Source organism: Manis javanica, chromosome 16, assembly GCF_040802235.1.
Source record: "Manis javanica isolate MJ-LG chromosome 16, MJ_LKY, whole genome shotgun sequence".
Taxonomy (NCBI): Eukaryota; Metazoa; Chordata; class Mammalia; order Pholidota; family Manidae; genus Manis; species Manis javanica.
The window spans coordinates 52,172,164-52,184,743 of record NC_133171.1 but is presented as its reverse complement, the minus strand read 5'-3'; the positions used below and the strand labels follow the sequence as shown (position 1 = coordinate 52,184,743).

Below are 12,580 nucleotides of genomic sequence, written 5' to 3'. Positions count from 1 at the left end.
CTATGGAGATGATCATGTGTGGTTTTTGTTTCTTTTTGTTGATGTGGTGGATGATGTTGATGGATTTTCGAATATTGTACCATCCTTGCATCCCTGGCATGAATCCCACTTGGTCATGGTGTATGATCCTTTTGATATACTTTTGAATTCGGTTTGCTAATATTTTATTGAGCATTTTTGCATCTACTTTCATCAGGGATATTGGTCTGTAATTTTCTTTTTTGGTGGGGTCTTTGCCTTGTTTTGGTATTAGGGTGATGTTGGCTTCATAGAATGAGTTTGGGAGTATTCGCTCCTCTTCTATTTTTTGGAAAACTTTAAGGAGAATGGGTATTATGTCTTCTCTGTGCGTCTGATAAAATTCCGAGGTAAATCCGTCCGGCCCGGGGGTTTTGTTCTTGGGTAGCTTTTTGATTACCGTTTCAATTTCTTTGCTTGTAGTTGGTTTGTGTAACTTTTGTGTTTCTTCCTTGGTCAGTCTTGGAAGGGTGTATTTTTCTAGGATGTTGTCCATTTCTTCTGGGTTTTCCAGCTTGTTGGCATATAGGTTTTCATAGTAGTCTTTAATAATTCTTTGTATTTCTGTCGAGTCTGTCATGATTTTTCCATTCTCATTTCTGATTCTGTTGATTTGTCTTGATTCTCTTTTTCTCTTAATAAGTTTGGCTAGAGTTTTATCTATTTTGTTTATTTTCTCAAAGAACCAGCTCTTGGTTTCATTGATTTTTGCTATTGTTTTATTCTTCTCAATTTTGTTTATTTCTTATCTGATCTTTATTATGTCCCTTCTTCTGCTGATTTTAGGCCTCATTTCTTCTTCTTTTTCCCATTTCGATAATTGTGATGTTAGACTATTCATTTGGGGTTGTTCTTCCTTCTTTAAGTGTGCCTGGATCACTATATACTTTCCTCTTAAGACTGCTTTCGCTGCGTCCCACAGAAGTTGGGGCTTTGTGTTGTTGTCATTTGTTTCTATATATTCCTTAATCTCTATTTTGATTTGTTCGTTGATCCATTGATTATTTAGGAGCATATTGTTAAGCCTCCATGTGTTTGTGAGCCTATTTGTTTTCTTTGTAGTGTTTATTTCTAGTTTTATACCTTGTGGTCTGAAAAATTGGTTGGTAGAATTTCAGTCTTTTGGAATTTACTGACGCTCTTTTTGTGGGCTAGTATTGGTCTATTCTGGAGAATGTTCCATGTGCACTTGAGAAGAATGTATATCCGGTTGCTTTTGGATGTAGAGTTCTATAGATGTCTATTAGGTCCATCTGTTCTACTGTGTTGTTCAGTGCCTTCGTGTCCTTACTTATTTTCTGCCCGGTGGATCTATCTTTTGGGGTGAGTGGCATGTTGAAGTCTCCTAAAATGAATGTATTGCATTCTATTTCCCCCTTTAGTTCTGTTAGTATTTGTTTCACAAATGCTGGTGCTCCTGTGTTGGGTGCATATATATTTAGAATGGTTGTATCCTCTTGTTGGACTGAGCCCTTTATCATTATGTAGTGTCCTTCTTTATCTCTTGTTACTTTCTTTGTTTTGAAGTCTATTTTGTCTGAGATTAGTACTGCAACCCCTGCTTTCTTCTCGCTCTTGTTTGCCTGAAATATGTTTTTCCATCCCTTGACTTTTAGTCTGTGCATGTCTTTGGGTTTGAGGTGAGTTTCTTTGTAAGCAGCATATAGATGGGTCTTGCTTTTTTATCCATTCTATTACCCTGTGTCTTTTGATTAGTGCATTAAGTCCATTTATATTTAGGGTGACTATTGAGAGAGATGTATTTTTTGCCTTTGCAGGGTTTAAATTTTTGGTTACCAAAGGTTCAAGGTTAGCCTCTTTAGTATCTTACTGCCTAACTTAGCTCACTTATTGAGGTATTATATACACTGTCTAGAGATTCTTTTCTCTTCCTTCTTATTCCTCCTCCTCCATTCTTCATATGTTGGGTGTTTTGTTCTGTGCTCTTTTTAGGAGTGCTCCCATCTAGAGCACTCCCTGTAAGATGCCCTGTATAGGTGGTTTGTGGGAAGCAAATTCCCTCAGCTTTTGCTTGTCTGGTAATTGTTTAATCCCGCCATCATATTTATATGATAGTCGTGCTGGATATAGTATCCTTGGTTCAAGGCCCTTCTGTTTCATTGCGTTAAATATATCATGCCATTCTCTTCTGGCCTGTAGGGTTTCTTTTGAGAAGTCTGATGATAGCCTGATGGGTTTTCCTTTATAGGTGACCTTTTTCTCTCTAGCTGCCTTTAAAACTCTTCCCTTGTCCTTGATCTTTGCCATTTTAATTATTATGTGTCTTGGTGTTGTCCTTCTTGGATCCTTTCTGTTGGGGGTTCTGTGTATTTCCGTGGTCTGTTCGATTATTTCCTCCCCCAGCTTGGGGAAGTTCTCAGCAATTATTTCTTCAAAGACACTTTGTATCCCTTTTCCTCTCTCTTATTCTTCTGGTACCCCTATAATATGAATATTGTTCCTTTTGGATTTGTCACACAGTTCTCTTAATATTGTTTCATTCCTGGAGATCTTTTTATCTCTTTCTATGTCAGCTACTATGCGTTCCTGTTCTCTGATTTCTACTCCTTCAATTGCCTCTTGCATCTTATCCATTCTGCTTATAAATCCTTCCAGCATTTGTTTCACTTCTGTAATTTCCTTCCTGGCATCTGTGATCCCCCTCCGAACTTCTTCCGATTGCTCTTGGATTTTTCTCTGCATTTCTGTCAGCATGTTTATGATTTTTATTTTGAATTCTTTTTCAGGAAGACTGGTTAGGTCTGTTTCCTTCACTGGTGTTGCCTCTGTGATCTTGCTTTGCCTGTAATTTTGCCTTTTCCTGGTGACAGAAATAGTTTGCAGAGCTAGAACGAGTGACGGCTGGAAGAACTTCCCTTCTTGTTGGTTTGTGGCCTTCCTCTCCTGGGAGAACAGTGACCTCTAGTGGCTTGTGCTGGGCAGCTGGGCGCAGACAGGGCTTCTGCTTCCTGCCCGGCTGCTATGGAGTTTATCTCCGCTTTTGCTGTAGGTGTGTCCTGGCTCTGGCTGCTGCTCCAAAATGGTGGAGCCTCATTGGAGGGGGAGCGGCCAGGAGGCTATTTATCTCCATAAGGGGCCTCTGTGCTCCCTGTTGCCCAGGGGGTTAGAGTGCCCAGAGATCCCCAGATTCTCTACCTCTGGACTAAGTGTCCCGCCCTGCCCCTTTAGGACTTCCAAAAAGCATTTGCCAAAGCAAAACAACAACAACAACAAAAATTAAAAAAAAAAAAAAAAACCGATTGCTTTTCTTTGTCCTCAGGTGCCCGCCTCAGGCACCTGCTCACCGGTCTTGCTGCCTGTTTCCCTAGTATTGGGGTCCCTGTCCCTTTAAGACTTCTAGAAAGCACTCGCCAAAAAAAAAGAAAAAAAAATGGCCGCTCACTTTTGTTTGTTCTCCTGCGCCGGCCTCCGTTACCCGCTCATCGGTCTTGCTGGCCTGTTTCCCTAGTATCCAGGACCCCACGCATGCACTGTGTCTGCTCTCTGGTCCGGATGGCCGGGGCTGGGTGTTTAGCAGCCCTGGGCTCCCTCTCCCTCCCCCCTCTGACTCCTCTCCTCCTGCCGGGAGCTGGGGGGAGGGGTGCTCGGGTCCCTCGCGACTGGGGCTTGTATCTTACCCCCTTCGTGAGGCGCTGGGGTCTCGCAGGTGTGGATGTGGTCTGGATGTTTTCCTGTGTCCTCTGGTCTGTATTCTAGGAAGAGTTGTTTTTGTTATATTGTTATAAATATATGTGGTTTTGGGAGAGATTTCCACTGCTGTACTCACGCCACCATGTTGGCTCTGCAGGGTAGTTTTGAATATTTCTTCATACCTTTCATATCCCCCTCCCTCAACCTAAGAGGTAGCTACTCTTTTGAATTGTGTTAATATTTTTTAATGTTTTAAACATGTATTCCTAGACAATGTATTATTTTAGTTTTGCCTGTTCTTAAGGTTTTAGTACAATCTTACTATGTTAGTCATTAACTTGCTTTTTTTATTCAACCTTATGATTTTGAAATTCCTCCGTATTGATTATGTTCAATACTTACTGTGTTTTCACTGTGTACATTATTTCAGTATTTGACTATATTATGGACCTTTAGGTTTCTGACTTTACTGTAATTAATTAATATAATTTACTATAATTAATTAATATAATTAATATCTTGTAAATGTGTATTGAGTTTCTCTTGGTCATATACCTAGGAATGAAATGACTGGAGTATAGGTAATGTATATGCATCTTTGTTGGATATTGATAAGTAGTAATTAAACTACTTAATTATGAGTATTTTCTAATTTTCTATTTGATTTATGAGTTTAAAGTCTATTTTTAAAATTTCAAATACACAATTTTTTGTTATCAATTTTTAGCTTAATTGTCAACTAATAATATCTGTACCTTACAAATTCTTTGGCATCCATTGAAATTTTTGTTTTATAGTCTAATGTGTAGTCAAGGTTTAGCCAGGTTTTAGTCAATTACGTAAATACTCCACATATGTTTGAAAATAATTCATTATCTACTTGTTGGGTACATGAGTTCATGTATACTTATTAACTTCTCTAATTTTACTGATTATTTGTCCAAGACAGGCATATTCCCCATTATGATAATAAATTTTGTCAGTTTCCTATAAATACAATCATTTTTGCTTTACATATTTTCCTTCAGGCTTTGTTATTAGGTACATATGGGTTTAGATTTTTTTTTAACTATTATATAATGATCTTTTTTATCTCTGATAATGTTTTTGCAGTAAAGTCTGTGTTTTCTGATAATCCTATAGCTATTACTAGCTTTTTAATTGTGTATTTTGCTGGTATTTTAAAAAACATACTTTAAAGTTTTATTTATCCTCATGTTTAACATCTTTAGTATGTCTCTTGTAAACTGCATAAAACCAGAGTTCATTTATTCATTCTGAATTTTCTTTTAACTGCTAAGTTAATCTGTTTACATTTATTACTATTACTCATATACCTATACTTATTTCTACTATCTTACTATGTGTTTTCTATTTACCCCCTGCTCTTTTTCTCTGTTTTTTCTCTTACCTATTTTCTATTGGTTTGAAAACTGTTCTTCATTACTCTTTCCTTTCTGATTACCCTTAAAATTTTACTTGGATTTGACTTTGCAAAGTCTTAGGTTAAAATCACTATGTCTGCTATTTTTCCAAAGGACTGCGGAGAGCTTTAACACCAGTTACCCTCCACCAGTCTTAGCTTTTGACCAATATTTTACTTACGTTTTTTAATCACCTAAATTAGTCTTTATTATTGCTGCTGTGACATTTAATTTTTATACTTTCATTGTTTTCTAATACCCCAGGAGATAGTCAACTGTTTAATTAAACTGGTTTTCTCTTTCTCTTCAGATTTTCAAAAGAAACAACCTGATGATGATTCTGCTCCAAGTACAAGTAACAGCCAATCAGATTTGTTTTCTGAAGAGACCACCAGTGACAACAATACCTCAATAACCACGCCAACTCTTAGTCCCAGCCAGCAGCCGCTTCCGACAGAACTGAATGTAACTTCACCAAGTAAAGAGGAATGTAAGTGCCCAGATCCTGTGAAGTGATAGAGAAAGGAGCCCAAAAATCATACCATGAGCTTCTTGGTAGTGCCTTGTCCCAGAAAAAAGATTGCAGCTCTTTGAATTCAAGATTAAGTGTTGACATGTTGGCCCAAGTCAGCAAGTTAGGTAATAAGTTTCAGGAGTTTGATAGAATGTGAAGTTTTTTTTAAAAGACAGACTTTTATGTTAACTGTCAAGGTACATGAGGTTTTGAACCAGTCTAGTGAAGTGGTTCTCAGCCCTGGTTGCAAAATAAGACTCCTTTGGGGATTTTTAAAACAACGTATATCTTTAGCACCATTTTCTGAAGTCTAATTTAATTTGGTCTGGAGGTTGGTCCAGGGATCTATCTGTTCTTTTTTTAACTCTGCAGAGAATTCTGATGTGCAGAAACTGTTGAGAACCACTGATCTAAGGAACTTAATCCTGATTTAGGAATCTTGGATTGAAACCTTACCTCTGTCACTTGAATGAGCCTTGAATGTTTCTAGGCAATTAACAGAAATACTACTATATAGTCATAGAACACAGAGTATTTGAAGGGAAGAGAAAATTGTTTCTGTTACTCTTCTGTAAGTTCCCAGTGATAGAATACTATTATCATGCAGTGATATGAAAGATACAGACTTAATCTTTATAATGCTATAATCATCTCCTTTAGGGTACAATAATAATTGATAATGTGTTTGTTTTTCTTGTGAAACCTTCATAAGAGTGTATTTCAATGTACCTTAATAAAAATAATAATAATATGTGTTCAAAATTATAGGAATTTGATGATGCAGTAGTTTTTGCCTTTTAAAACCTTTGCCTAACAGTTGAAATTTGGTGTTTCAAATTTAATGAATGTCTGGAAATATTTGGAATATGGTAGGTTAGAATACTGTGTCTGCTAACTTTCAGAAGATTAGCAGAAAACAGATATTTATCTAAACCCATCACAAACTACTGTACTAGGTAAGATTAAGAATATAAAAGTAAAAAAGGCCACAGTCCCTGTGCTCAAAGAATTTACTATTTAGCAGGGGAAATCAAATCTATTATAGTATCTCAGTGGTTCTCAGCTTGGAGTGATTTTGTTCCCTTCTCCCAACCCAGTGCTGCTAAATACCTTACACTGCATAGGACAGCCCTCCACAACAAAGAATTAGCCAGTCTGACACATCAGTAATGCCAAGGCTGAGAAACCAAAATATATGGTTGTATGCAGCCATTTTAATGGTCCTTATGTATAAAAGACAGTGACTGTTGAAGAATGGTATTGGTTTACTAGAGAAAGTGTTGCAAATAGACACAAAGTGGTGAAAAGACATTTTGGACAGAGTAGAATAAGCTGTGGAGTTCTGCAATGGCAAGTGACTCCTTTAGGGCTGTTTATGAAGGACTGGGCTTGAAAGTTACATTATTGCCAAGTCATAGAGGCCTGAATGCTCAGCCAGGATATTTGGATGTTAGTCATGTTTTTGAGTATGGTTCTTTAGAAGAAGTAACCTGGCAATATTGAAAACAGGAAGGGTTATAGTAGTATAACATTGAAGAGAGGTAATTTTTTAAATATTGTAATTTATTGAATATAGATGCTAAGGGGGAGGTGTGGAAGTCATTTAGGAGAAGAGAAGAAAAAGGTAGTGGTAATGTTAAGACAATAGGTTTTGTTTAAAAAAAATCTATTCAGGGTCATGTAGTTATTGAGGAACAGATGAAAATTGTGGCCCCCTTGTCTCAGAAAAATACATACCATTCATTTATACCCAATTTAGAATAAAATTTTTTCTTAAGCTCATTATGGCCTTTAGAACTCCCTAAGGGTAAGATTGCAGCTGGTAACAATCTCATCTGATGGAACCACATCTGATTGGGTCTGTGCAGATCACTCAGATCAGGATCAGGTCACAACAAACCAATTTGAGCAGCCAAAATACACGTGAGACTGAGATAACAATAGCTACCATTTATTGAGCATCTATGTGCAAGATATTTTTATGTATGTTTTGCATATTTTATGTTTTATTCCTCATGACAACCCAGTAAGATAGATACTATCATTATCCCCATTCTATAAATAAGGAAACTGGCACAAATAAAACAAATCAAGTAATTTGCCTTTGGTCACAAACTAGTAGATAACAAATCAGTATTCAAATTCAGTCATTTCGCTTCAGAATCAATGCTTTTAATCTGTTAATTCACAATGTAAAATACAACTGTCACAGAGAACAGAGGTATTCATGTTGACAAGATCAGCACTTATCTCTCTATAAGGTATGTTGGAAACCAAAATCATAACCAAGTTACTCTTACTAATTCACTGTTAATCACTGTGTAATAATATATAATATGTAATAATATGTTATTTGTCATTATTATTTCAAAAATCCTTTTAACAGGGATTGGAAATAAAAATGTATCCATATGACTAAAACATTGTTCTCTGGAGGCAGATTTATGGGAAGTTGATCCATAACAAGGACTTAAATAGCAAATGCAAAAGTATGGACTCAGAACAAATGAATTAAAGAAAGTGATTTTTTAAATGAGTCAGGCTAATTGTCAAGTGCACTCTTAGGACACATTGGGAAGGTCTTGGCTTAGTACAGGATTCCATTTTCATACTGTTTCCCCTCTTTCTGGTCTTAGACCTGTCCTGAGCACTGGAGTCCCTCAGATACACGTCCTATGTTTCTAAAACATGCCACTCTAGGCCACTGTAGACGGCCAGGTTTTTTCTTTCTTTTTTATTTGGTATCATTAATATCCAATCACATGAGCAACATTGTGATTACTAGATTCCCCCTATTAACAAGTCCCCACCACATACCCCATTACAGTCACTGTCCACCTGCATAGTAAGATGCTATAGAATCACTGCTTGTCCTCTCTGCCTTCCCCGGATCCCCCACTACATTATGTGTGCTAATCGTAATGCCCTTTATTCCGCTTCTCCCTCTCTTCACACCCGCCCCTGCTCCCTCCATCCCCCAGTCCCTTTCCCTTTTGTAACTGTTAGTCCATTCTTGGGTTCTGTGAGTCTGCTACTGTTTTGTTCCTTCAGTTTTTTTCTTTGTACTTATACTCCACAGATGAATGAAATCATTTGATACTTTTCGTTCTCTGCCTGGCTTATTTCACTGAGCATAATACCCTCTAGCTCCATCCATGTTGTTGCAAATTGTAGGATTTGTTTTCTTCTTATGGCTGAATAGTATTCCATTGTGTATATCTATCACATCTTCTTTATTCATTCATCTACTGATGGACACTTAGGTTGCTTCCATACCTTGGCTATTGTTAATAGCACAGCAATAAACATAGGTATGCCTATGTATTTCTGTTTTTGGTATCATTAATGTACGATTACATGAGCACCATTATGGTTACTAGACTCCCCCCATTATCAAGTTCCCACCACATACCCCATTATTGTCACTGTCCATCAGCGTAGTAAGATGCTGTCGAATCACTACTTGTCTTCTCTGTGTTATATTACTCTCCCCATGCCCTCTACCCACACATTATGTGTGCTAATAGTAATACCCCTTTTTACCCCTTATCCCTCCCTCCCTTCCCACCCATCCCCAGTCCTTTTCCCTTTGGTAACTGTTGGTACATTATTGGGTTCTGTGAGTCTGCTGCTGTTTTGTTCCTTCATTTTTTGCTTTGTTCTTAATACTCCACAGATGAGTGAAATCATTTGGTACTTGTCTTTCTTCCCCTGGCTTATTTCACTGAGCATAATACCCTCTAACTCCATCCACATTGTTGCAAATGGTAGGATCTGTTTTCTTTTTATGGCTGAATAATATACCATTGTGTATATGTACCACATCTTCTTTATCCATTCATCTTCTGATGTACACTTAGGTTTCTTCCATATCTTGGCTATTGTAAATAGTGCTGTGATAAACATAGGGGTGCATATGTCTTTTTGAAACTGGGCTGCATTCTTAGGGTAAATTCCTAGGAGTGGAATTCCTGGGTCAAATGATACTACTATTTTTAGTTTTTTGAGGAACCTCCATACTGCTTTCCACAATAGTTGAACTATTTTACATTCCCTCCAACAGTGTAAGGAGGGTTCCCCTTTCTCCACATCCTCACCGACATTTGTTGTTTGTCTTTTGGATTGTGGCCATCCTAACTGGTGTAAGGTGATATCTCATTGTGGTTTTAGTTTGCATTTCTCTGATAACTAGCGGTGTGGAGGATCTTTTCATGTGTCTGTTGGCCATCTGAATTTCCTCTTTGGAAAAGTGTCTGTTCATATCCCTTGCCCATTTTTTAATAGGGTTATTGGCTTTTTGGGTGTTGAGGTATATGAGTTCTTGATATATATTGGATGTTAACCCCTTCTAAGATACATCATTTACAAATATATTCTCCGATACTGTAGGATGCCTTTTTGTTCTGCTGATAGTGTCCTTTGCTGTACAGAAGCTTTTTAGCATGATGTAGTCCCATTTGTTCATTTTTGCTTTTGTTTCTGTTGCCCGAGGAGGTGCATTCAGGAAAAAGTTGCTCATGTTTATATTCAAGAGATTTTTTACTATGTTTTCTTCTAAGAGTTTTATGGTTTCATGACTTACATTCAGGTCTTTGATCTGTTTTGAGTTTACTTTACTGTATGGGGTTAGACAATAATCCAGTTTCATTCTCATATATAGCTGTCCAGTTTTGCCAACACCAGCTGTTGAAGAAACTATAATTTCCCCATTGTACGTCCATGGCTCCTTTATCATATATTAATTGACCATGTATGGTTGGGTTTATATCTGGGCTCTCTAGTCTATTCCATTGGCCTATGGGTCTGTTCTTGTGCCAGTACCAAATTGTCTTGATTACTGTGGCTTTGTAGTAGAGCTTGAAGCCAGGGAGTGTAATTCCACCCCACTTTATTCTTCCTTCTCAGGATTGCTTTGGCTATTCAGGGTCTTTTGTGGTTCCATATGAATTTTAGAACGATTTGCTCTAGTTTGTTGAAGATTGCTGTTGGTATTTTGATAGGGATTGCTTTGAATCTGTAGATTGCTTTAGGCAGGATGGCCATTTTGACAGTATTAATTCTTCCTATCCATGAGCATGGGATGTGTTTCCATTTATTGGTATCTTTAATTTCTCCATGAGTATCTTGTACTTTTCAGAGTATAGGTCTTTCACATCCTTGATTAGGTTTATTTCTAGGTATTTTATTCTTTTTGATGCAATTGTGAATGGAAATGTTGTCCTGATTTCTCTTTCTGCTAGTTCATTGTTAGTGTATAGGAATGCAACAGATTTCTGTGTATTAATTTTATATCCCACAACTTTGCTGAATTCAGATATTAGATCTAGTAGTTTTGGAGTGGATTTTTTAGGGTTTTTTTTATGTACAGTATCATGTCATCTGCAAACAGAGACAGTTTAACTTCTTCCTTGCCAATCTGGATGCCTTTTATTTCCTTGTATTGTCTGATTGCTGTGGCTAGTACGTCCAGAACTATGTTGAATAAAAGTGGTGAGAGTGGGTATCTTTGTCTTGTTCCCAATCTTAAAGGAAAAGCTTTCAGCTTCTCACTGTTAAGTATAATGTTGGCTGTGGGTTTGTCATATATGGCCTTTATTATGTTGAGGTACTTGTGCTCTATACCCATTTTGTTGAGAGTTTTTATCATGAATGGATGTTGAATTTTGTTGAATGCTTTTTCAGCATCTATAGAGGTGATCATGTAGTTTTTGTCTTCCTTTTTTTGTTGATGTGGAGGGTGATGTTGGTGGATTTTTTAATGTTGTACCATCTTGCACCCCTTTGATGAATCCCACTTGATTGTGATGGATGATCTTTTTGATGTATTTTTGAATTTGGTTTGCTAATATTTTGTTGAGTATTTTTGCATCTGTATTTATCAGGGATATTGTTCTGTAATTTTTTTGTGTGTGATGTCTTTGCCTGGTTTTGGTATTAGTATGATGGTGGCCCTGTAGAATGAGTTTGGGAGTATTCCCTCCTTTTCTACTTTTTGGAAAACTTTAAGGAGGATGGGTATTAAGTCTTCACTGAATGTTTGATAAAATTCAGCAGTGAAACTGTCTGGTACAGGAGTTTTGTTCTTAGGTATTTTTTTCTTTATCCATTCAATTTCCTTGCTGGTAATTGGTCTATTCAGATTTTCTGTTTCTTCCTGGGTCAGCCTTGGAAGGTTGTATTTTTCTAGAAAGTTGCCCATTTCTTCTAGGTTATCCAGTTTGTTACCACATACTTTTTCATAGTTTTCTCTCATAATTCTTTTTATTTCTGTGGTGTCCTTAGTGATTTTTCCTTTCTCATATCTGATTCTGTTTATGTGTGTAGACTCTCTTTTTTTCTTGATAAGTCTCGCTAGGGGTTTATCTATTTTGTTTATTTTCTCTAAGTACCAACTCCTGCTTTCATTGATTCTTTCTATTGTTTTATTTTTCTCAATTTTATTTATTTCTGCTCTAGTCTTTATTATGTCCCTCCTTCTGCTGAGTTTGGGCCTTATTTGTTCTTCCTTTTCTAGTTTCATTAATTATGAGTTTAGACTGTTCACTTGGAATTTTTCTTCTTTCCTGAGGTAGGCCTGTATTGCTATATACGTCCCTCTTAGCACGGCCTTAGCTGCATACCACAGATTTTGTGGTGTTGAATTATTGTTGTCATTTGTCTCTATATATTGCTTGATCTCTGCGTTTATTTGGTCATTAATCCATTGTTTATTTAGGAGCATGTTATTAAGCCTCCTTTTTTGGGGGGCTTTTTCATTTTCTTTGTGTAATTTATTTCTAGTTTCATACCTTTGTGATCTGAGATTTGGCTGGTACAATTTCAGTCTGTTTGTACTTACTGAGGCTCTTTTTGTGGCCTAGTATATGATCTATTCTTGAAAATGTTCCATGTGCACTTGAGAAAAATATGTATCCTGTTGCTATTGGTTGGAGTGGTCTGTAGATGTCTGTTAGTTCCATCTGTTCTAATGTGC

General features: G+C 37.0%; 1 protein-coding gene across 1 annotated transcript in view; it reads left to right on the top strand.

Annotated features, from left to right (window-relative positions):
- ZFAND3 (zinc finger AN1-type containing 3) overlaps positions 1-12,580 on the top strand; it is a 450,342-nt gene that overhangs the window by 323,687 nt on the left and 114,075 nt on the right. Inside the window, exon 4 of the mRNA XM_037004525.2 lies at positions 5,404-5,583. Coding sequence (XP_036860420.1) covers positions 5,404-5,583 — 180 coding nt within the window. The remainder of the gene's footprint in view (positions 1-5,403; positions 5,584-12,580) is intronic.